Source organism: Pongo abelii, chromosome 9, assembly GCF_028885655.2.
Source record: "Pongo abelii isolate AG06213 chromosome 9, NHGRI_mPonAbe1-v2.0_pri, whole genome shotgun sequence".
Classification (NCBI taxonomy): domain Eukaryota; kingdom Metazoa; phylum Chordata; class Mammalia; order Primates; family Hominidae; genus Pongo; species Pongo abelii.
This window is the reverse complement of record NC_071994.2, coordinates 15,871,691-15,898,037: the sequence shown is the minus strand read 5'-3', so window position 1 is coordinate 15,898,037 and position 26,347 is coordinate 15,871,691. Positions and strand designations below refer to the sequence as shown.

At 40.4% G+C, this 26,347-nt stretch overlaps 1 protein-coding gene across 1 annotated transcript; it reads left to right on the top strand.

Annotated features, from left to right (window-relative positions):
- Positions 1–12,423: 12,423 nt before the first annotated feature.
- Positions 12,424–25,262, top strand: LOC100436300 (olfactory receptor 5AN1). Its single transcript, XM_054526179.1, has 2 exons — positions 12,424–12,801; positions 17,980–25,262. The coding sequence occupies exon 2, from the start codon at positions 17,993–17,995 to the stop codon at positions 18,926–18,928; it is 936 nt and encodes a 311-aa protein (XP_054382154.1). The 5' UTR covers positions 12,424–12,801; positions 17,980–17,992; the 3' UTR covers positions 18,929–25,262.
- The last annotated feature ends 1,085 nt before the right edge of the window (positions 25,263–26,347 follow it).

Sequence of the window (26,347 nt, the reverse complement as noted above, 5' to 3'; positions counted from 1 at the left end):
GGGAATCCTCCCTACTCATTTTATGAGGCCAGCATCATCCTGACACCAAAGCCTGGCAGAGACACAACAAATAAAGAGAATTTTAGACTAATATCCCTGATGAACATCGATGCAAAAATCCTCAATAAAATACTGGCAAACTGAATCCAGCAGCACACCAAAAAGCTTATCCACCACGATCAGGTCGGCTTCATACTTGGGATGCAAGGCTGCTTCAACATATGCAAATCAATAAACATAATCCATCACATAAACAGAAACAAAGACAAAAATCTCATGATTATCTCAATAGATGCAGAAATGGCCTTCAACAAAATTCAACAGCCTTTCATGATACAAACTCTCAATATACTAGATATTGATCGAATGTATCTCTAAATAATAAGAGCTATTTATGACAAACCCAGAGCCAATATCATACTGAATGGGCAAAAACTGGAAGCATTCTATTTGGAAACCAGCACAGGACAAGGATGGCCTTTCTCACCACTCCTATTTAACATAGTGTTGGAGGTTCTGGCCAGGGCAATCAGGCAACAGAAAGAAATGAAAAGTATTCAATTAGGAAAAAAGGAAGTCAAATTGTCCCTGTTTGCAGATGACATGATTGTATATTTAGAAAAACCCATCATCTCAACCCAAAATCTCCTTAAGCTGATAAGCACTTCAGCAAAGTCTCAGGGTACAAAATCAATGTGCAAAACTCACAAGCATTCCTATACACCAATAAGAGACAAACAGAGAGCCAAATCATGGGTGAACTCCCAATCACAATTGCTACAAAGAGAATAAAATACCTAGAAATCCCACTTACAAGGGATGTGAAGGACCTCTTCAAGAACTACAAATCACTGCTCATTGAAATAAAACATGACACAAACAAATGGAAGAACATTCCATGATCATGGATAGAAAGAATCAATATTGTGAAAATGGCCATACTGCCTAAGGTGATTTATAGAGTCAGTGCCATCCACATCAAGGCACCAAATTCTTCACAGAATTGAAAAAAACTACTCTGAAGTTCATATGGAACTGAAAAGGAGCAGGAATAGCCAAGACAATCCTAAGCAAAAAGAACAAAGCTGGAGGCATCATGCTGCCTGACTTCAAACAATACTACAAGGCTACAGTAATCAAAGCAGCATAGTACCAAAACAGATATACAGACCAATGGAACAAAACCCTAGCCTGAGGAATAACAACACACATCTCAACCATCTGATCTTTGACAAACCTTACAAAGACAACAAATGGGGAAACGATTCCCTATTTAATAAATGGTGGTGGGAAAACTGGCTAGCCATATATAGGAAGCTGAATGTGGATCCCTTCCTGACAACTTATACAAAAAGTAACTCAAGATGGTTTAAAGACTTAAATATAAGACCTAATAGCATACAAACCCTAGAAGGAAACATAGGCAATACCATTCAGGACATAGGCATGGGCAAAGACTTCATGACTAAAACACAAAAATAATGGCAACAAAAGCCAAAATAGACAAATGGGATACAATTAAACTAAAGAGCTTCTGCACAGCAAAAGAAACTATCATCAGAGTGAACAGGCAACCTACAGAATGGGAGAAAATTTTTGCAATCTACCCATCTGATAAAGGGCTAATATCCAGAATCTATAAAGAACTTAAACCAATTTAAAAGAAAAAAACAACCCCATCAAAAAGTGGGCAAAAGATTTGAACAGACACTTCTCCAAAGAAGGTATTTATGCAGCCAACAGACACACGAAAAAATGGTCATTATTACTGGTCATTGGAGAAATGTAAATCAAAACCACAATGAGATACCAACTCACACCATTTAGAATGGTGATCATTAAAAAGTCAGGAAACAACAGATGCTGGAGAGGCTGTGGAAAAATACAAATGCTTTTACACTGTGGGTGGGAGTGTAAATTAGTTCAACCATTATGAAAGAGAATTTGGTGATTTCTCAAAGATCTAGAACTAGAAATACCATTTGACCCAGCAATCCCATAACTGGGTATATACTCAAAGGATTAAAAATCATGCTACCGTAAAGACACACGCACATGTATGCTTATTGCAGCACTATCCACAATAGCAAAGACTTGGAACTAACTCAAATGTCCATCAATGACAGACTGGATTAAGAAAATGTGGCACATATACACCATGGAATACTATGCAGCCATAAAAAAGAATGAGTTCACGGCCTTTGCAGGGACATGGATGAAGCTGGAAACCATCAATCTCAACAAACTATCTCAAGGACAGAAAACCAAACACCGCATGTTCTCACTCATAGGTGGGAATTGAACAATGAGAACACATGGACACAGGGTGGGGGGTATCACACACCAGGGTCTGCTGGGGGCTGGGGGGAGGGGGGAGGGATAGCGTTAGGAGATATACCTAATGTAAATGAGGAGTTAACGGGTGCAGCACACCAACATGGCACATGTATACATATGTAACAAACCTGCATGTGTGCACATGTACCCTAGCACTTAAAGTAAAAATAATAATTACAAAAAAACTCTATAGAAAAGAAATTCAGGTAAGGCTATGAAGGCTAAAATATACGTGATAAATGTTAAAAATATATATATATGCACCTCCGAGGAAGAGAGCATAATGGCTTTCAGCTTTGTCTTACCTAACTTCTCAGGAACCTTCCTAGAGTAATTAACTTGGTTAAACCACATCAGTTTCCAAGTTGCTTCTTTCTGTTTGACTCTGCTACCATTCTGCTACATTGTTCTTATATCTCTCTAGACTTTATGCAAGCAAAAAGACAGTTAAAGAATTGTCAATGTTTCCTGATTATACATTCATTGAATGTCAGTTATCAAGGAGATTTTTAAAAGCAACTACTCCACCATCTCCATTTTACACATGTGCCTCAGCATGAGTCAGTGCCTTCTCCAATTATTGAGTGAATGGCAGAGCCATGCCTGAGCAGAATCTTCCTTTTTCATCATACAGAGATGACAATATTTTCCTAATGTGGCCTATGTCCACAGTCACATATATTTGCAAATTCTGATATGAGAAAACATGAAATTAAATCATTTTAAGAGATATTATACTAATGATACCCATCAATCATTATTACATAAGTATTATTGGAATGATAATATTTTTAATGCTCTCCCTCAGCAAAATTTACAATGATAATATTTATCAAAGAGAATTTTTCAGTTAAGTTTGATGATTGTACATGCAAGGTGTAAATTAACATTGATGATTCAATGTTTTATATTTAGCTGGCTTCACGACTGAAGAAAAATAAAGTTTCTTTTTTTTGGAAATAAACCCATCTCCTTCTTTCCCCTTTTTTTCAGCAAATGGCACCAAGCAGATCCGTGGAAGGCAGTGGAAACCACACCTGTGTAGCCATGTTTGTTCTCCTGGGACTCTCAGACGAAAAAGAACTGCAGCTCATCCTCTTTCTAATCTCTGTGGGGAACTACCTCGTGACCCTGATTTGAAACCTGACTCTTATCATCCTCATCAGGATGAACTCTTACCTGCACACACCCATGTACTTTTTTCTCAGTTTCCTGTCATTTATAGACATCTGCTATTCTTCTGCCATCAGCCCAAGGATGCCTTCAGACTTCCTAAAAGATGAAAAAATTTCCTTTCTTGCCTGTACTACTCAGTATTTTGTTGGGGACTGGATGGTCTGGATGAGTGCTGCCTGTTGGCCACCATGGCCTAAAACAAATATGTGGCCATTGGCAACCATCTGCAGTATTCAGCATTGATGGCATCCTGGGGTCCTTAGTAGCTTAGTTCAAGTGAACTCTTTTTCTGTTTTATTTTCATTTTAGGTTCAGTGGTACATGTGCAGCTGTGTTATAGGTAAATTACATGTCACAAGAGTTTGGTTTACAGATTACTTTGTCACCTAGGCAATAAGCATAGCACCCAATAAGTGGTTTTTTATCTTTCCCTCCTCCCATCCTCCACCCTGAAGTAGGCCTTGATGTCTATTGTTCCCTTCTGTGGGTCCGCTTGTTTTCAATGTTTAGCTCCCACTTATAAATGAGAACATGCAGTATTTGCTTTTCTGTTTCTGCATTAGTTTGCTTAGGATAATGACCTCCAGCTCCATCCATGTTCCTGCAAAGGACATAATCTTGTTCCTTTTTTATGGCTGGATAGTATTCTATGGTGTGTACATACCACATTTTTTAAATTAAGGCTACTGATGATGGGAACTTTTATTGCTTCCATGTCTTTACTATTGTGAATAGTGCTGCAGTGAACATATGTGTGCATGCGTCTCCATGGTAGAACAATTTATATTCCTTTGGGTATATACCCAATAACGGTATCGCTGAGTCAAATGGTAATTCTGTTTTGAGTTCTTTGAGAAATCACCACACTGATTTCCACAATGGCTGAACTAATTTATATTCTCTCTAGCAGTGTATAAGCATTCCCTTTTCTCTGCAACCTCGCCAGAATCTGTTATTTTTTGACTTTTTAATAGTAGCCATTCTGATTGGCATGAGATGATATCTCATTGTGTTTTTGATTTGCATTTCCCTAATAATTCATGATGTTGGGCATTTTGTCATGAGCTTGTTGGCTTTATGTGTGCCTTCCATTGAAAAGGTCTGTTTATGTCTTTTCCCACTTTTTTTTCTTTCTTTTTTTTGTTTATTATTATTATTATACTTTAAGTTTTAGGGTACATGGGCACAATGTGCAGGTTAGTTACATATGTATACATGTGACATGCTGGTGTGCTGCACCCATTAACTCATCATTTAGCATTAGGTATATCTCCTAATGCTATCCCTCCCCCCTCCCCCCACCCCACAACAGTCCCCAGAGTGTGATGTTCCCCTTCCTGTGTCCATGTGTTCTCATTGTTCAATTCCCATATATGAGTGAGAACATGCGGTGTTTGGTTTTTTGTCCTTGCAATAGTTTACTGAGAATGATGATTTCCAGTTTCATCCATGTCCCTACAAAGGACATGAACTCATCATTTTTTACGGCTGCATAGTATTCCATGGTGTATATGTGCCACATTTTCTTAATCCAGTCTATCATTGTTGGACATTTGGGTTGGTTCCAAGTCTTTGCTATTGTGAATAGTGCCGCAATAAACATACGTGTGCATGTGTCTTTATAGCAGCATGATTTATACTCCTTTGGCCAGGGCAATGAGGCTAGGAGAAGGAAATAAAGGGTATTTGATTAGGAAAAGAGGAAGTCAAATTGTCCCTGTTTGCAGATGACATGATTGTATATCTAGAAAACCCCATCGTCTCAGCCCAAAATCTCCTTAAGCTGATAAGCAACTTCAGCAAAGTCTCAGGATACAAAATCAATGTACAAAAATCACAAGCATTCTTATACACCAATAACAGACAGAGAGCCAAATCATGAGTGAGCTCCCATTCACAATTGCTTCAAAGAGAATAAAATACTTTGGAATCCAACTTACAAGGGACGTGAAGGACCTCTTCAAGGAGAACTACAAACCACTGCTCAATGAAATAAAAGAGGATACAAATGGAAGAACATTCCATGCTCATGGGTAGGAAGAATCAATATCGTGAAAATGGCCATACTGCCCAAGGTCATTTATAGATTCAATGCCATCCCCATCAAGCTACCAATGACTTTCTTCACAGAATTGGAAAAAACTACTTTAAAGTTCATATGGAACCAAAAAAGAGCCCGCATTGCCAAGTCAATCTTAAGCCAAAAGAACAAAGCTGGAGGCATCATGCTACCTGACTTCAAACTATACTACAAGGCTACAGTAACCAAAACAGCATGGTACTGGTACCAAAACAGAGATATAGACCAATAGAACAGAACAGAGCCCTCAGAAATAATGCTACATATCTACAACCATCTGATCTTTGACAAATCTGACAAAAACAAGAAATGGGGAAAGGATTCCCTATTTAATAAATGGTGCTAGGCAAACTGGCTAGCCATATGTAGAAAGCTGAAACTGGATCCCTTCCTTACACCTTATACAAAAATTAATTCAAGATGGATTAAAGACTTAAATGTGAGACCTAAAACCATAAAAACCCTAGAAGAAAACCTAGGCAATGCCATTCAGGACATAGGCATGGGCAAGGACTTCATGTCTAAAACACAAAAAGCAATGGCAACAAAAGCCAAAATTGACAAATGGGTTGTAATTCAGCAAAACAGCTTCTGCACAGCAAAAGAAACCACCATCAGAGTGAAGAGGCAACCTACAGAATGGGAGAACATTTTTGCAATCTACTCATCTTACAAAGGGCTAATATCCAGAATCTATAATGAACTCAAACAAATTTACAAGAAAAAAACAAACAACCCCATCAACAATGGGTGAAGGATATGAACAGACCCTTCTCAAAAGAAGACATTTATGCAGCCAAAAGACACATGAAAAAATGCCCATCATCACGGGGCATCAGAGAAATGCATATCAAAACCACAATGAGATACCATCTCACACCAGTTAGAATGGCGATCATTAAAATGTCAGGAAACAACAAGTGCTGGAGAGGATGTGGAGAAATAGAAACACTTTTACGCTGTCGGTGGGACTGTAAACTAGTTCAACCATTGTGGAAGCCAGTGTGGCAATTGCTCAGGGATCTAGAACTAGAAATACCATTTGACACAGCAATCCCATTACTGGGTATATACCCAAAGGATTATAAAACATGCTGCTATAAAGACACATCACACGTATGTTTATTGCAGCACTATTCACAATAGCAAAGACTTGGAACCAAGCCAAATGTCCAACAATGATAGACTGGATTAGAAAATGTGGCACATATACACCATGGAATACTATGCAGCCATAAAAAATGATGAGTTCATATCCTTTGTAGGGACATGGCTGAAGCTGGAAACCATCATTCTCAGCAAACTATTGCAAGGACAAAAAACCAAACACCGCATGTTCTCACTTGTAGGTGGGAACTGACCAATGAGAACACATGGACACAGGAAGGGGAACATCACTGGGGCCTGTTGTGGGGTGGTGGGAGCGGGGAGGGATAGCATTAGGAGCTATACCTAATGTTAAATGACGAGTTAATGGGTGCAGCACACCAACATGGCACATGTATACATATGTAACTAACCTGCACGTTGTGCACATGTACCCTAAAACTTAAAGTATACTTAAAAAGAAAAAGAAATATCTTTTTCATTCTTTCATTTTCTGCCTATGTGTGTCCTTAAGCTAAAATGGCAAGTTTTCAACACTTATGTTATTAAATAAGACTTCTGAGAGTTTTTCTCTTCTCTTTGTGGACCTTCCATAATAAAAAAAAAAGTTTACTTAATGATATTCCATAAGTCCTGTAGGCTGTCTTCACTTTTTTTGTTTGTTTGCTTTTTTCCCCCATGATTGGGTTATTTCAAAAGACCTTTCTTCAACTTCACATATTCATTTTTCTTTGGTCAAATATTCTGTTGAAGCCCTGAATTGTATTTTTAGTTGTATTCATTCAATTTTTCAACCCCAAGATTTTAGTGTGTTTTTTTCTTAATGATATCTATCTCTTTGTTGAATTTCTCATTTAGATCATAAATTGTGTTCCTGATTTTACTGAATTATATATCTGTATTCTCCTGTACCTTGCTAACTTTCCTTAAGATCTCTATTTTAAATTTATTTTCAGCCAATTCATGTTTTTATTTCTCTGGAGTCAGTTTCCAAAACTTTACCATGTTACTTTGGTGGTGTTTTGTTTCTCACTTTTTCATGTTTCCTAATTCCCTCCATTTTCGTCTGACCATCTGGTGGAAAAGTCACTTATTCCAAATTTATAGTTTATGTGGAGTTTCACCTGAAGATGGGCCCTAGGGTGTCAGTTGGGAGGGTGTGTTGGCTCTGGTTCTGGATAGGCCCAGTAGTGTAGTCTGTGTACAGCTTCTTCAACTATAGTTAAGATCAGTAAAGACTGCAGGTGTCTCAGTGGCCTGGGGCACAGGTGTTTTGAGCAGTGGTTTTGGCAGTGAAGATTATTAGAGTTCTTGGTGGCAAAGGTGTTAAGGATCCTCCTGTTCTTACTTTCCCCATGGTGAAGAACCTTAGCGAGAGAATCACTCATGGTGTTGGGTCTGACATGAATCACAAGCAGACTCAGTGAAACTGTGTTCCAGGGCTCAAAACAATTTTGAAATGGCTGTGGACCCGGGATTCTGTGCTCAGTGTCTTGCTGAACTACTGTGGCACCTGTAATGTGGGCTCAGTTTCCCGATCTGGAACATAGGCAAACACAGCTCTCCAACAAATCTAGGGACTGTGACTCTGAGGCATTCCCCAATAGCCTAGTCCCAAAAAGCAGGGATGTAGTTGTGACTCTGATCCTGGGAATCAGGCTACAGCACTGACACAGCTCTAAGGAAGAAGGGGTGTTCCAGAGGCTCAAGCCCTGGCTAGCAGGGCACAACTCTCAGTCCCCACACTAATGGGGCACAGTATCAACTTGGGCACCAGGGGAGTGGGTATCTTGTAGTGATGACTCTGGAAGTAGGAAAAGGCAGTAGCCTAGGCTCCATAAGGCTCGGTGCAGCAGTAGCAAAAACTCAGGAATGATGAGGTATAGCTGTGATTTGTTCTCTGGGGCTTGGGGAGCAGGTCAACAATGGTCCTACTCCCTAGGGAGGCAGGGAGCCTCAGCATGTCAGATTCTAGAAGGGAATCCAGATTCCGGGAAGTGGGGATCTGGGGCTGTTTGATCCAGAGAGCACGAGTCACAGCTCAGCCAAGGCTCTGTTTCCCTGCAGACCAGCACACCACATCAGCTCAGGTGCCTGGGAGGTGGCTGCTTCACTGGGCCCTAGGCCTGGGGCCCCATGGGGCTGGGTGTGTGACTAATCCACAGGGCCAGGATTGCTGGTCCCCAAAGGACAGGATTCTGTCTTGACTCAGGCAGGGTGGCTCTGCTATACTGGACTCTGGGTAGCCAAAGGACAGGCACCACATGAGCTTAGTTGCTGGGGTACAGTTGCTCTGCTATAGGGGCAGAAGGTCAGATTCCTGAAGGAGCAGGAGCCACTAGGCAGAGGTGCAGGACTGTGACTGCTCCACTGGGCCTGAACTTCTGGTTCCTGGCAGGCAACATGCCACATCAGCTTGGGCACCTGGGGCATGTGGCTTCTCTGCTGGGCACAGGCTTTGAGTAGCCAAGGGATGAAATGTAGCAGCAAATGGGATGGGGGAGATTGTCAGCTTGTTCCCAGACAGTATGAAGCTGCAGCAGCTTGTTCCTAGGGCATAGGAAGATTCAGCAGCTTGTTCTTAGGTGACAGGTAGCTGCAGCAGCTCAGCTGGTAAATGGTGCACTGCCGTGTGTGAGCGAGTGTGTGTGTGCACTGCCGTGTGTAAGCAATAATGGCAGAGCCTGAGGGATGAAGGGGTGCAGTGGCTATGGGCCCTTGGAACAATAGCTCCAGTATCAAGGTTGCACAGTAGCAGCTTGGACCACAGAGAGTACATATGAGATGGGCTCCATCTCTGGAGTTGTGCAGCCTTTGGAACTCCAGGCGGCCTCCTAAGCTGGGCACAGGGCCTATGAGGACTGCAGGACTCATAAGCAGTGAAAACTGTAGGTGTCCATGACAGTGATGGGGGCTGCTGTGGCCTTCTGCTTACCTTTTCCTCACCGGGAGAAACCCACTCCTGGTTCCGAGCTGATCCCCACTGGAGGGAATTGGTGGCAGAAGCAAGGTGGTTTCTTCCTGCTCTAGGTGGCTATCCTGAGTTACTGTGCACCGCAAAATTTCCACCACTCCCTTGCTGTACTCCAGCATTCTCCTTTAGTCACTCTGGTCAAATTGTGGCTGCTTGTTGTTTTGGTACTTTTTTATGGGGGTGATGAACAGTAGCCACCTGTAATTGACCATCTTGCTAACATTACTCTGAATCTGTTCATTTATTTTATTTTTAATTGTTAAGCATTTATTTATATTCCAATACAAATAAAATAACACAATGTGTAAAATAAAATATTTACATCCAAGCAAAGACAGAAAGAGAGTAAGTGAATGAAAGAGAGAAATAGAGAAGAGGAGAAGAGGGCATGAAAGGGGAGCAGAGAGGAGAGGAGAGGAGAGGAGAGGAGAGGGGAGGGGAGGGAAGGGGAAGGGAGGGAAGGGAAGGGGAGGGGAGGAAAGGGAAAGGGAGGGGAGGGGAGGGAAGGGAAAGGGAGGGGAGGGGAGGGAAGGGAAAACGAGAGGAGGTGAGGGGAGGGGAGGGAACCATGGTGCAGGAGGGCAATATTTGTTTGGGTTTATTCCCAAATAATCCAGTTCCTTGCACCTTACCCTTTGAGTCTACAGAAGGAGGTAAATTTTTTTAAAAAGAAGTAGGGGAGAAAAAAATGGTAGGTGGAAAGGGCCACTTTTAAGGTGAAGAGTTGGGGAGATTCCTAGAGGTGCAAGGAAGTCAAAGCCAGCAATTTCTTGGCAAAGGTGCACCTGGAGCATGCTTCACAGTAGCCTCCCAGAGACTGCACAAAATCTCAGAAATGATGGCTGTCATGGTATGTCTAGCGAGGCTGGACCCAAGTACCTGAGGCCTGAGCCTCCCAGGGATTCCAGGGCCTTAAATTTGACCAGGGAGCAGCCGAAGGACCAGATCTAGGGGTATCATGGAGGCTTGGAGACTGACCAAGATAATTTTTTTAAATGTGTAAGAGATATTTCTCTACTCTAGAGTTTATGTACTAAATTTCATTTTATTACATTAGCATTTATACAACATTTTACACTTCCTGTAGTTGCATCATGTAGATTTGATTTTTCCTATACCCATATGAGATTGGCAGGTGAGAAATTATCCCAATTGCAGATGGAACGTTTAGGCATACTGAGGCCTGTCGTGCTCTTCTCATTGAAGGTAACAATACATCTCGAACCTCACAAAGTGTGAGTTATGGAATATAATAGTTCTTATTGGTCCAAAATAATCCCTCTATTGGTTAGCCACTGTGCCCAAACTCAATACTTTTGGTGTTATTCTTAAGAATAACAGCAAATCTTAAGAAGCTATTTATTTTAAGGTTCCACATATAAGTGAAATCTGTAGTTAATACTATTGTACTTAGGGTTTTTGCTAAATGAGACTTTAGCTGCTCTTGCCACACACACAAACACACACACACAAACTCTGGAACTATGTGTGATGATGAGTATGTTAATTTGCTTCACTATAGTAACCACTTTACTGTTGATATGTATCTTATAAAATCATGTTGTACACTGTGATTATATACAATAAAATTTATTTTTTTAAAAAAAACTATTCAGTTTAAAGGATTATATTCTTATAGTCCTTATCGGGGGAAAACATATAAGTACTAGTTCATTAACAAGAGTTAGATCATTAACTTATTGCCCCCACCCATCCATTTCTTCCTCTAAGTAAGATTGGTTGAGGTAGATCAAACCAAGAATGGGACCTTGTCCAAAACATTTCTGTATCCCTTGCAACTGCAAAGACAAATGAGCTTCCTCTCCCCACCCCCAAAGAAACCCAAAATGTTTGTAGAAATGACCGTAAGTAGATATTTTTAATGAAAAATTTTAACAAAAGATAGAAATACAGCATAATATGTTGGAAAGATCCCCAAATCAAAACATGTAAGTTATATCTACTATTAAACAGAAAGCATGATTTATACTACACACACTGATAAGTGCTTTATAGTCTTTATCCAATTTAATTCTCAATGAAAAACTACTCTGTGAAGTAGCTATTACTGTAAGCCCCATTTTATAGGTGAAAACACTGAGACTTAGAGAGGTTAATTTACTCAAGGTCACACAAGTAGCAAGTGGCCAAGCCAAAATTCAACCCAAATTCTATGATATCAATACCCACAGTCATAACCAAGAGAAGCCATGGCTTTGTTATGAATTAATCTTATTGTATTCCTTAGTGCCTCAATTTCCTCACTTATGCATGGGAAATAATGCCATGTCTGCCTTGCAGGACTGCCGTGATAATTGACTCAAGTCAGGTATTTGAGGAAATAAGTATGTAATTGCCTAGAATGAAAGCATTTTGTAAGCAGAGAAGCATATACATATTGAATTTATTGCTATCAAGCTATATTACTGGGCAAACTCTTCAACACTCTGGGCTCAGATTTTTCACCCAGAAATTGAGAGTTTTGGACTAGAAGATCTCTATCTTCTTTCCAGCTCCAATGACTTCAAGTTTTGTAAAAAGTTGCAATCCTGACATCATGATAGGATGATAGGGAAATAGGGAATTGACCCACAAAGCAAAGTGGGGCATGAGATCAGCAGGGACAAAAACTCCATGACAACCATGGCACCAGAGAGCAAGTACCTGGCATGCTTTCTTCCTCTAATTGGCTTTTCTCCTCTCATCTCTGCTCTCAGAGACACATTTAAAATGATCCCCACTTGAGGCCATCTCTCTTGCTGTGAGTGGACAGCCAATTTTGTGGTCAAACATGTCCATCTTGGAGTGTGATACGCCCACCTGAAAAATTCCGTTGGAAAAGAAATAAGCAATTTCAACCTTTGGCAAGAACTCTGTCTTCTTGGGGTACCTGGGTCAAGGTCACAGGACAAGACTTAGAACACTGGATTCTGCACCGTCTCAATATCCATGTAATTCTTCCAGTAAGGACACACATGGAACAGAGTTTATGGTCCTCAGTCTCTCTCATTCTTCAACTCTTCCCTCTTCCTCACTTCCACATTCTGTACCTGAAGCTCTTCGTTGGATTCTCTTTCTCCTTACTCAACCTTCTGTAAAAAGAAAAACCTCAAACATAAAATTTCAGGTATTATTCTGGAGTGAGGGATGGGTATTGAATTCTTAAGGTTGTGAACTTGAACACTGCTATCTTCTTTTTTTTTCACCTGTAAAATGGGGATGTTGGGATAATCTATAGTCAAACATATGTTGTCTATAAAGCCTGAAAGATGAATCAAAAATAATAATTTACTGAGTTTTAGAGGAATTTCCTAAGATCAAAACCTGATGGGGTATGTTTCCCAGTTTTCTCCATCCCAAGGACCCTTTTAATTTAATTTTTGCCCTTCAGGATTCTGTTTTCAAAATGCTAATGATTAACTTGATTCTGTTTAAATACATAGCTTTGATTTATGATCTCTGAATAGCAAGAGACACACTGAGTCTTAATGATATGATGGAGTACTCATATATAGTGCTATTAGAACTTCTGAAATACTTCAAATTGCTCTCTGTTGTAATTTTTGGAGACCCTGGGATCTGCAGACACCGTCCTGGGCAACACAGATGTCAGAGATACCCACTCCAAGCACAAGAAGTGTTGGTTTCAATATTCCTTGTAACCTTCTTGTACATATATTGTTCTTTATTCAGCAATGTTTCTGGCTTTACCTGATTTTGCACCCTGCACAACTTTGCGAACTGACCATGTCCTTATTAGATTAGCACTGGGTAGGATTTTGATCACCTACATTCATCTAGCAAAATCTTTAACCAATATTTACATCAATTATCTTTTCCTCTGCGAATTGTCTCGGGAGACGGTGAACATATGCAAGGAATTAATCAAAGAGAGTGAATGTATCCAGTTTTTTCTCTTTTTCTTTAGCTTATCAAATGTCAACAAGGTAAGTTTTCAGGATAAATTTTATCATAAATGAGAAAAGCAATCCACAACTCCTTGTTCTTTACTGGAAATGGTAGATTACATAGAGTACATTTAATTATGTCTGCCTGTGTCACCAGAATGTAATAAAAAAGTAAAGAGTTTCAGTGCAACCAATCGATCAACAATTTGACTTATTTTCACTCAATTGACCAGTTACATTTATGTTTGGGGGATGTTATCTGTGAGAACTTATATTTTAAAAATTTTCCATTAAATCTAACTCACCTTGGATAACATATCTGAGATACTGTATTAGATGGTTTTTTTATTTTTAAATCTATTTTTCATTTTTATTTTTATTTTAAGTTCTGGGGTACATGTGCACGATGTTCAGGTTTGCTACACAGGTAAATGTGTGTCATGGTGGTTTTCTGAGCCTATCAACCCATCACCTAAGTATTAAGCCCAGCATGCATTAGCTATTTTTCCTAATGCTCTCCCTCCCCCCACTCCACCCCCTGACAGGCCCCAGTGTGTGTTATTCCTCTCCCTGTATCCATATGTTCTCATAGTTCAGCTCCCACTTATAAGTGAGAAGATAAGGTGTTTGGTTTTCTGTTCCTGCACTAATATGCTGAGGATAACGACTCTGCATTCATTTGCTGAGGATAATGGCTTCCAGCTCCATCCATGTCCCTGCAAAGGACATGATCTCATTCCTTTTTATGGCTATTCTAAGAGTAAACAGAAAGATTTCCAAGTTAACAAAACCATAATGGAAATAAAACAAAAATAAGATTTTCTTAGTTTGACATCCAAGCCCGAGTGAAAGAACCATTTATTAATGTGTTAAACACAAACTTGTTGAGTTCTGCAAATATTAGTATATACAATGATTAGCATTAAGTAACCAAATGTCTCTACTTATCGGTGTGCTCTGTACAGTCAGCGTTCTCAGCTTCAGGGTACTTGGTGGTGCTGGAACAAAAAGCAGCATCAGCAATTGACAATTCAGCTGTGTGGGAGATAACACAATACTACAAGATAGAAAGAAATACAATCATTTGTCAACAATATTCTTTAGTCTGGTTTAGAAATCATAAATAATTGTATTAAGAGCTCCTTGATACTTCAGTACTAGTTCTTCCTCTATTCCCCTTTAAGAGAGAAGTGATGATGGGAATGATCATTGCTAACATTTTTTGAGGCCTTATGGGTTTTGTTTTTTGTTTTGAGATGGAGTCTTGCTCTGTTGCCCAGGCTGGAGTGCAGTGGCACAATCTCGGTTCACTGCAACTTCCACCTCCCGGGTTCAAGCAATTCCCCTTCTCAGCCTCCCAAGTAGCTGGGACTACAGGTGTGCACCACAAAGCCTGGCTAATTTCTGTATTTTTCATAGAGGTGGAGCTTTACCATGTTAGCCAGACTGGTCTCAAACTCCTGACCTCAGGCAATCCACCTGCCTCAGCCTCCCATAGTGCTGGGATTACAGGTCTGAGCCACCGCGTCTGGCCAAGGCCTTATTGTTTTAAGCCCTTTATGTCATTCCATCCTTGCAACAACCCTTTGAGGTTTAATGATTATCAGCTTCACTTATAGATGAAGCAACTGAGGTACAGAGAGGTTAATCATGTGCTAAACATCACACAGCCTGCAAGTAAGATTCAGGAAAGTCTACTCTCTCACATTCTATCTCTTTCTCCCCCTTTTTCTCTGTCCTCTCTCTTTTCCTTCCCCCTCCCCCTTTCTCCACCCTATTAATGATTTTTACATTTAATAATATTTTTATCATAAACGTAGAAGCTGTAAGAAAGCAAGAGAATACAGATAAGTATAAAGAAGAAAATCAAAATGATACCATCCATTACTTTTAATGTTTGACATTATAAATGGTTTGTAAGGGGTGTGTGTGTGCGTGTGTGTGTGTGTGTGTGACAGAGAGAGACAAGAGAGCCGGGGAAGGGAGAGAGAGTTCATGCATGCAGAAGAGTTTACAAAAAGCAAATAATTTTTTTCCAGAAAAGTAGAACTACCTTGTGCACTCATCCGTGGTCATATGAGTGCCCATTACTTACTGATTTATACAATATCTTATATATTAAGATAATAATTATATTGTCTTTTTCTGATTTATCACTATTTTCCCCCATTCATCAATTGTCTTTCAAATATGCTTTATACAAGGATTTTTCTGCCGTAACCAAGTTTTAAATTGCTTTGCCATATTTTTTGTCTTATAGTTTCTGTTTTATTGTTATTTTTCAGGAATATCACTTCCATCCCAAGATTATATAAATGCACATCTATTTATTCCTCAAATACTCTTTTACGCATAGTGAGGCAGGTCTCACAGACCATTTATAGAAGAGTTTGTTCTTTCACTATCAATTGAAAATACTTTTTCATATATAAAATTCTTACCAACACATATTTATTTATGAAATTTTTATTTGTTCTTTTGGCACATGTCTATTATTATAAGAGTAATGAATTATCAATGTTCATAATACTTTTTAATATCTGAAAGTTAAAATCCTTTCTAATTATTTATCTTTTTCAAAATCTTCTTGGCTATTATCATTGGTTTCCCTTTGATCTCAAGAAAGGACAGTCTGAGTATGGAGCAGAGTGAATGTACATTATCTATGCATACCTTTGGTTGGTGCAATTACTTTTACACCAACCTAGTAGTATAAGTCTGTTGGTAGGCTCTAACTTGCTGATTGTATCTATCAAAAAATAAAAAGGTATACCTCTGTATTATTAGAGATTTGAAATATTTACTTTGACCTTTTCTCTAGTTCAAGATCCATCATAATTTGATGCTGGTTTTCCATCGACCTAGTGTACCCAAAGTCAAGCAAACTGAAGAAAAAATAGCTTATGTGGCTTATATCATCATGGCTTTAGGTGGCTTGACTGGCATGGACACTAGGTCTGAATCTACACCTGCCTAGAGGCCATGATGCCTGGCTGTCTATAGGGCTGATGCTGTCTCATGAATTTCCTGAAATTAACTCATGAAAATATTACTTTTCACGTTCCTACCCACAGGTATACCTGCCACTCACGGTTATCTGTAAGCAATCCGTGATAACAATAGCCAGTCTCTACTGAACAATTGCTGTATACCTAACTGTGTGCTAAGTTTTTGCATGAATTTTCACTTATAACCTTCCCAGTAAACTGGGAATTTAGAAGCTTTTATTGTCCTTACATTATTAGTAGTAAATTAAGCTTAATGTTTTTATGTCACTGGTACCAGTTAATAGAAGGAGAAGGTATTGGAAATAAACTCCAAAGTCTGAACCCTTAGCCACATTACTATGCTGTTTCCCAGATACCCTAAAATTGAGACAATAGTTGGGGCCAAGAGTGAGCTGCACTAGCCTCCTTCTGGAATGCTTTGTATGAAGGCTTCCCTGAGAAGACTTATTCCAAAACTTTATTGGACATCCATGCTGTGTCTGCCTCAAAATATTATCAGAATTTATGATATTATTGTTAAGGCCAGTTTGGATATGTTATATTAAATACATTTTTATTAAAATAGGAGAAGTTATCATAAACAGGGAAAATAATTTTTCTAAAGGGTAAAATAAAAGTATTTTAAATCTACTTAGATAACAATCCAGGACAGGACTGTTGTCCATCAAATATATTTTGGAAGGATGCCATTTAAGCTTTCATAATTTTTATTGTTGTAGTTGAGACGGAGTCTCACTCTGTCGCCTAGGCTGGAGAACACTGACATGATCTCACCTCACTGCAACCTCTGCCTCCTGAGTTCAGGTGGTTCTCCCGCCTCAGCCTCCCGAGTAGCTGGGATTACAGGCCTGCGCAACACGCCTGGCTAGTTTTTGTATTTTTAGTAGAGACGGGGTTTTGCCATTTTGGCCAGCCTTGTCTCAAACTCCTGACTAAAGGTGATCCACCCACCTCAGCCTCCCAAGGTGCTAGGATTACAGGCGTGAGCCACCACACCCAGCCTAAGCTTTCATAATTTTAAAGCAACAGTTATATAATGAATCACCAGAGGTCTTTTTGAAGAAAAATGATTATCTTAATTAGTGATCTTTGCCTTATACCTAATACTCTCAGCTTTTCTATAGCATATTTTTTAAAAATTACCAGTCAACTTTTAAAATATATTTTTTAATTCGCATGATACTCCATGAATTAATCAAGAACCTGAAGCATTGTGCAGGTACATGCTGACAATTCAAGAAGAAAAGTTGGGGTCTTTCCATCAGAAGAGTGAAACATTTCTCCTTTTCCAGTGCTTGCTGGAAGAAAAGATGTACACATATGAAGATGGTAATGTTATCATTTCACCTGAGTTAGCAATCCATTCTCTTGTCTCCTTTCTGATATTAGGAGCACCAAGCCAATGACTGGGGGAGGAAATATTACAGAAATCACCTATTTCATCCTGCTGGGGTTCTCAGATTTTCCCAGGATCATAACGGTGCTCTTCACTATATTCCTGGTGATCTACATTACATCTCTGGCCTGGAACCTGTCCCTCATTGTTTTAATAAGGATGGATTCCCACCTCCATACACCCATGTATTTCTTCCTCAGTAACCTGTCCTTCATAGATGTCTGCTATATCAGCTCCACAGTCCCCAAGATGCTCTCCAACCTCTTACAGGAACAGCAAACTATCACTTTTGTTGGTTGTATTATTCAGTACTTTATCTTTTCAACGATGGGACTGAGTGAGTCTTGTCTCATGACAGCCATGGCTTATGATCGTTATGCTGCCATTTGTAACCCCCTGCTCTATTCATCCATCATGTCACCCACCCTCTGTGTTTGGATGGTGTTGGGAGCCTACATGACTGGCCTCACTGCTTCTTTATCCCAAATTGGTGCTTTGCTTCAACTCCACTTCTGTGGGTCTAATGTCATCAGACATTTCTTCTGTGACATGCCCCAACTGTTAATCTTGTCCTCTACTGACACTTTCTTTGTACGGGTCATGACTGCTATATTAACCATGTTCTTTGGGATAGCAAGTGCCCTAATTATCATGATATCTTATGGCTCTATTGGCATCTCCATCATGAAGATCACTTCAGCTAAAGGCAGGTCCAAGGCATTCAACACCTGTGCTTCTCATCTAACAGCTGTTTCCCTCTTCTATACATCAGGAATCTTTGTCTATTTGAGTTCCAGCTCTGGAGGTTCTTCCAGCTTTGACAGATTTGCATCAGTTTTCTACACTGTGGTCATTCCCATGTTAAATCCCTTGATTTACAGTTTGAGGAACAAAGAAATTAAAGATGCATTAAAGAGGTTGCAAAAGAGAAGGTGCTGCTGAGTTTACAGATTCTGAGATTTCTGCCAGATATGGCCCATCAGAATCCCCTTAACCCACAAAATATAATCATGAATGGACTATAACAAAATTCATGCTGCCTACTGCCTTTGGACAAAGAAGGCTTGATTTGATGCAGAAAATATGCCAATATGGACCAACAGATGACTTGATGCCACAGACATCAGGATCTTTAGGTCCTGGAGGTTCATTATTTTTATCCTACATCAGGTGTGGCCTCATCATTTATTAATCTATCCAAAAGTATTTGTGAAACAACAAGATTTAGAATTCTTTTGTTTCCTGTGGATTCTCAGGTCAAAGATGGCTGAATGTTAGGACTTCACCACTAGAGAAATGAGGCCTGGCACAGACCCCCAGGAGTTCAGAAACATCATCTTCTCCCATATATACTGATACAGCATAATAAAGACATGGTGGTAACCATTGATTATTCTGTGTTTCTGGACAGGAGAGAATAAACAGACAGAGGGGTTCTGCCATTGGAAAGGGAAAAAAGCAATATATTGGCCTGGTTGTGTCTTTAAGAAAGAGCAACCTGAAATAGCTGCAGTTTGCCTAAGATCTCTCTCAGCACTAATCATCTAATACATTTTTGGCAATTTCCTTGCCTACACCAGCTGTAGCATAAGAAAGAAGGAGATGATTTTAATCATGAAGTGGGATAGAAACAAGGATATGGTCCCTGCAATGACATTTACTTATGAGTCTGATTATTTGATTTCTTGTATCTAGAGTCTAGTGGGAAATTATAATGGAGATGATATTCAAAGTTCACAGCCAATAGCAACATCTGATACTGTGGGACTGAAACTTTCTTTTTCTCCGCCATTAAATTTAGAAAATTTACTCTTGTTTGACTGGGTAACTATTGAATCCAGGAGAGGATGAAAGAAACATGGGTCAAAGGTATTTCAGTCAAGCTCAACCTAGACAAGCTAACCTGCAGTCATGTTCAGAGAAGTCATGCATTTAAGCCTACTCTACATCAGCCAGTCCCAGCTGATTTCCAGGGTGATCTGAGGATACTTGAGTGGCAATAAATGAATGTTGCAGCCAGCACTGGATTCTGCGGTTTGCTATACAGTAGTAGTTAACCAATATACTTCATAATTTAAAATTAAAAATTTTCTCCTTGACCAAACTGCCTGGCTTCAAATTCAGGCTCTGCCACCCCCAAGCTGTGTGATGCTGGGCAAGCCACACAATCTTTTGTGCATCAGTTTTCTCATTTGTAAAATTGAGATATTATATATCTATTTTGGAGTTGTTTAGGATGATTGAGCTGATACTTATTCAAAACTCAGAATAGGGACCTCAGCATATAATAAACGCTATACATGATCATGTATTATTATTTATTGAGTGCTTTCTATGTTCAAAGAATTTAAATGGTTTCAGCTGAGCTAAGTTTTATTGTTATACCAACTTCATAGATGAATAAACTTAGGCCAGAGGAATTCAGAAACACAGCTAGTAAGTGAAGGGGTGGGAATCCAAACTAACGTTGCAGATATCAAAGCCTCCTCCCTTCTTCAATACCCCTTAATGTATAAGGTGCCAAATTGCTTATTAATATACAAGGTAAATATGAATAAAATAAAGCAATATTTATGAGATGTAGTCAATGCTAAAATCAGAAGTAACAATCTTTCTAAAAGAAATACAATAAAGCAACAAAGCTGTGAATTGGAAAAAAATTGAAAAAAGAATGCCAATTCAAACCTTAAGAAAACTAGGGGAGGAATGGAGGAGTGGGCAAGATGGCTGACCAGAAGCAGCTAGTGTGTGTGGCTGTCATGGAAAGGAACAGAAGGGGTGAGCATTAGGTCTTTGCAATCCTCAAGTCAGGAGATCTCCTTGTGAACCCACTCCACCAGGGCTTTCAGTCTTCAGTCTAACACACAGAGCTATGTGGAGTCTTGGCAGAGCAGTCACTCAGGCCAGCATGGAGACCTTGAAGGCTTAGATACTTGAGTTTTCTGGTAAAAGTAGCTGCAGCTCCAGCAAAGTTGGAGGTTAGACTCCTGTATATACCCCTAGGAAAGAGACTGAATCCAGGGGTGTTAACAGCAACAACCCACAGGCCCCACTTCCATGGCACCTCACAAGATAAGATACACTGGCTTGGAATTCCAGCCAGCTACCAGTAGCGGCATTACACCTCCCTAAGAAGGAGCTCAAAGTGAAGAGGTGGGCTGTTATCTTTGCTGTTCAGATGCCTTAGCTGTTCCAGCCTTTGGGCTTTGAAGAATCTGAGCTGACCCAGGGTGGAAGGGAACCCCCAGCCTAGCACAGCACAGCTGCTCTACCCAAAGATAGCCAGACTATGCTTTAGATGGGTGTCCAATCCCATTCCTCCTCACTGGGCAGGACCTCCCAACTGGGGCCTGCAGCCACCCCCACCAAGCTCTCCAGCTGACAAAGATGTGAATTATCCCTGAGATGGCACTCCCAGAGGGAGAAGTGGGTTAACATCTTTGCTGTTTTGGTGACTTAGCAACTCCAGGCTTTGGGCTTTGAAGTGTCTGAGATGACTGAGGACTGAAGTAGACCCCCAACACAGCACAGCTGTTCTACCAAAACGTGGCCAGACTGCTTTTTTAAGTGGTTCCTGACCCTGTTCCTCCTCACTGGGTGGAACCTCTCAACTAGGATCTCCAGCCACTTCCTACAGCAGCTTTGGGCCAGCAAAAGCTGCATACCTCCCTGGGACAAAGCTCTCAGAGGAAGGGACAGGCCACTATCTTTGCTGTTTCGCAGCCTTCACTGGTGACACCTCCAGGTTCTGGGAAATCTGAGGTGACTAGGTACTGGAGCAGGCCCCAAGCATATAACAGCAGCCCTATGGAAAAGTGGCCAGAGTGTTACGTGGGTTTCCATTCCCATATCTTCTCACCAGAAAGATCCTCAGGCCTGGGCTTCCAGCCACCACCAGCCAGAACTATCAAGCCAGTATCAAATCAGCAACTCCCTAGACAGAGCTTCTGAGGTCAACTGAAAGTTTCTATGCCACTGCCTCTGCAGTGGAACTGCCCTTGACACCCTCTGACTAATGAAGGAGCAAAGACACTAAGTGCTTTATCCACACCTCTAATAGTCTGCAGTAAACCCAAGGAGAAGAGGCTGGTCTGTCTCCCATGGGTCCCACACACCCCCCTACCACTCATTGCCAGACAAAGAACCCCTGGCTTGGGCCTACAACACATACCCTCTATCTTGGGCTGGCTGCACTGAGTGATTGCTGACCTGCCTCTCTCTGGGGTGGAGCCCCCAGGAGTCAAACAAATGACCCTTAGCAACAACCATTACAAAGATCTCTTCCACTGCTGTCTCTAAGCTGGGGAAGGAATATAAACACAAAGATCTCCCCAGAGCTGCAGTGGGCAGCCCAGGATTGCTGAATCAGGAACTACAGCCGGCACTCAGGGGGAGAGGAACCCACACTTTCAAAGCACTGAGAGGGAACACAGCTGCAACGGTGAGGAAACACAGGGGAGCCACACAACAGAGCAAGAGTCTTCCAGATGGCCTCTAAGCCTAGGTGTCACCTGCTGAATCACACCTCAAAGCTTTAACACCAAAAATATCTCACTAGCATATCCCCCTCTGAAACCAGAGATAAGACGTGAGCTTCAAATAAAGACCCTACACAAAGCCTTGGCCTAGTGAAAACATCCAGAAAATAAGTCGATTGACTGTACTCAAACTACTCTGCAGTTAAAGAAATACCCACATGCAGAGATGAGAAAAAAAACAATGTAAGAACTCTGGTAACTCAAATGGCCAAAATATCATATGTCCTCCAAATGATCACACCAGTTCTCCAACAAAGGTTCTTAACCAGGCCAAACTGGCTAGAATGACAGAAATAGAATTCAGAATATGTATAGGAAAAAAGATCATTGAAATTCAGGAGGATGGCAAAATCCAATCCAAGAAAAATAAGAATCACAATAAAGTGACACAGAAGCTGAAAGAAAAATAGCCAATATAAAAAAGCACTTAGTGGGTCTGACAGGGCTGAATAACACAATACAAGAATTCCACAATACAATCAAAAGTATTAAGAGCAGAATAAACCAAGCTGAGGAAACAATCTCAGAACTTGATGCTTGATGCTGGTTCTCTGAAATAAGCCAGTCAGACACAAATAAAGAAAAAAAAAAGAAATCAACAAAGCCTCCAAGAAGTATGGGTTATGTAAAGAGGCCAAATCTACAAGTAACTGGCATCCCTGAAAGGGAGGGGAAGAAAGAAAACAACTTGGAAAATATATGTCAGAACATTGTCCATGAAAATATCCCCAACCTTGCTAGAGAGGACAACAGTCAAATTCAGTAAATACAGAGAAGTCCTGCAAGATTCTACACAAGAAGATAATTGCCAAGACACATAATCATTATATTTTCTAAGGTCAAAATAAAAGAACGTTAAAGGCAGCTATAAGGAAAGGGTGAGTCATCTACAAAGGGATCCCCATCAGGCTAACAGCAGGCCTCTCCACTGGTACCCTACAAGCCAGAAGAGTTTGGGGTTTTATTTTCCACATTCTTAAAGAAAATAATCTTCAACCAAGAATTTCATATCCAGCCAAACTAAGCTCCTAAGTGAAGGAATAATACAATCCTTCTCAGATAAGCAAATGTTGAGGGACTTCACTACCACTGGACCTGCCTTACAAGAGATCTTGAAAGGAGCAGTAAATAAAGAAAGGAAAAACTGCTACCAGCTAGTACAAAAACACAGTTAAACACAGAGACCAGTGTCACTATAAAGCAACCACACAAACAAGTAAACATAATAAGCAGCTGACAGCACACTGACAGAATCAAATGCACACATATCAATATTAACCTTGAATGTAAATGGGCTGAATGTAAATGGGCTAAATTCCCCACTAAAAAGGCACAGAGTGGCAAGTGGGATAAAAAAGCAAGACCCAATGGTATGCTGTCTTCAAGAGACCCATCTCACATGTAAGACACACATCAGCTCAAAATAAAGGGAAGGAGAAACTTCCATGGCTGATTTGTTACTGTTGCTGCCAAATGTCACAGACTGAAAGAATCAAAATTGTAAAAATTTCTATTCTAACCAATTAATGTATGAATTATGTGAAATGCCAATCAAAATCACAACATATTTGCTTGTGGAAACTAAAAGTTGATTATAAAATTAATACAGAAAAGAGCAAAGCATATCCAAGATATTCTTGCTCTTACAAATATCAATGTATTCAGAAGCTATATAAGTGACATAAGCAAGATAGGGAGTCAGGGATCTCAGCCCTCATCACACACAGAAAACAATTGGACAGCTATCTGTGCATGAAAATTGCTGTAGGAAAGCTCTGGAGTCCAGTTAAGAAGCTGCAGCAACACGGTGAAGACAAGAGAATGAACATGTTAGTCAGAGTTCTCCAGAGAGACAAAACCAATAGGATACATCAGAGGAGTTCCTGAACTCATTAAAATTGTTGGGAAAATATTCTGTATATATACATCTTTTTTGATGAAAGCTTTACATCATTTGGATTCACAAGAAGGACCATAAAATAACGACTGTGATAGCTCTAGGCTGTTATCTTGTAGGCTTTTTCTTTTCACATGTCCATGTGTTATCTACACACAGTTTGGTTCTTTTGTTTTGATATTTGCGTATATGTGGTGTATTCCTCTTTCTTTTAAACAAAGGTTAAGACTAGACTTTCTCTGAAAATGCTATTTTGCAACTTTTTTTTTCCACTAAAGATAGCCTTCCAGGTCAGCACATAAAGATAAACATTTTTAATGTTTTCATAGTGTCCCTGCTTAATATTACATAGAGTAGCTGGGTCATAATTATTTAATCACTACTCAAAAACATAGTATGAGTGCAAAAATGTTCACTGATTTGGAGAAAAAGATTGTGTTATGGCAAGTTAGAAGAAACAGGATATGTGAAGGTGAGGAATTCAGAGGAACCTCTATAGGTCACCACCTTAGGGAAAAAAAGACAAAATAAGGATTGGAAAACTGCAGAATGTTTAAATTTGTTACCACCAAAGCTAAAAGCACAACTTGTGCAGGAGGAGTTACCAATGCAGCTGAGGCTATCCTGCATCTATGCTCCAGCTTCCAAGACTCCTTCCGATGCCAGAGACATTATATTAACAGAGAAAACAACAACAACAACAACCTACAAATAAAGGTTGTAAAATAAATTATAATACAAGGCAAGGCTGCATGTAGTCTAGCTAAGCCCATTTTGAGGAAAGGTTCAGGGACAAATTTGGAAAAAATTATAGGATAGGCAACAGATAAAAGTATGAAGTCATAAAGGAAAGAATTTGAGCAACGTATTAAAGAGCAATACTGGTAACTGCCCTGGTTGTGCCTGCCTACCAGACACCCAATCTTGCAAGACTGACATTAAAAGTCTTGCTTCCACTGTTCTTTGTATCTCCAAGTCCATTCTTTGAGTTTGGACAGGTGACTGTGTTTCTTGCAATCACTTTCTAAAGAAGGCATAAATGAATATTGCTGCCATTCTCCAGCCTCTGTCCCTATGATCCACCTCTAGCCTACATGCCTTGTTCTGGCCAAAGAGAAAAGAAGGTTGAACTCCAGGGAATGAAAAGCATGGTGGACTTCTGTTCCAAGATGGCTGAATAGGAACAGCTCTGCTCTACAGCTCCCAGCATTATCAATGCACAAGATGGTTGATTTCTGCATTTCCAATGGAGGTACCTCATTCACCTCATTGGGAATGGTTAGACAGTGGGTGTAGCCCACGGAGGGTGAGGCAATGCAGGGTAGGGCACCGTCTAACCCGAGAAGTGCAAGGGGTTGGGGGATTTCCCTTTCCTAGCAAAGGGAAACCATGACAGACTGTACCTGGAAAAAGGGGACACTACCACCTAAATATTACACTTTTCCAATGGTCTTAGCAAATGGCACATCAGGAGATTATATCCTGCACCTGGCTCAGTGGGTCCATGCCCAAGGAGCCTTGCTCACTGCTAGTGCAGCAGTCTGAGATCGACCTTTGAGGCAGCAGCCTGGCAGGGGGAGGGGTGTCCACCATTGCTGAGGATTCAGTATGTAAACAAAGCAGCTGGGGAAGCTCAAACTGGGTGGAGCCCACCACAGCTCACCAAGGCCAGCTGCCTCTGTTGACTCCACCTCTGGAGGCAGGGCATAACTGAACAAAAGGCAGCAGAAACTTCTGCAGACTTAAACATCTCTTTCTGACAGCTCTGAAGAGAGCAGTGGTTCTTCAAGCATGGCACTTGAGCTCTGAAAACAGACAGACTGCCTCCTCAAGTGGGTCCCTGATCCCTGTGTAGCCTAACTGGGAAACACCTCCCAGTAGGGCCCAATAGACATCTCAAACAGGCAGGTGCCCCTCTGGGACAAA

Bases quoted from the DNA above. Each gene is read 5' to 3' on its own strand.
- LOC100436300 (XM_054526179.1), top strand. From the start codon at position 17,993: ATGACTGGGGGAGGAAATATTACAGAAATCACCTATTTCATCCTGCTG.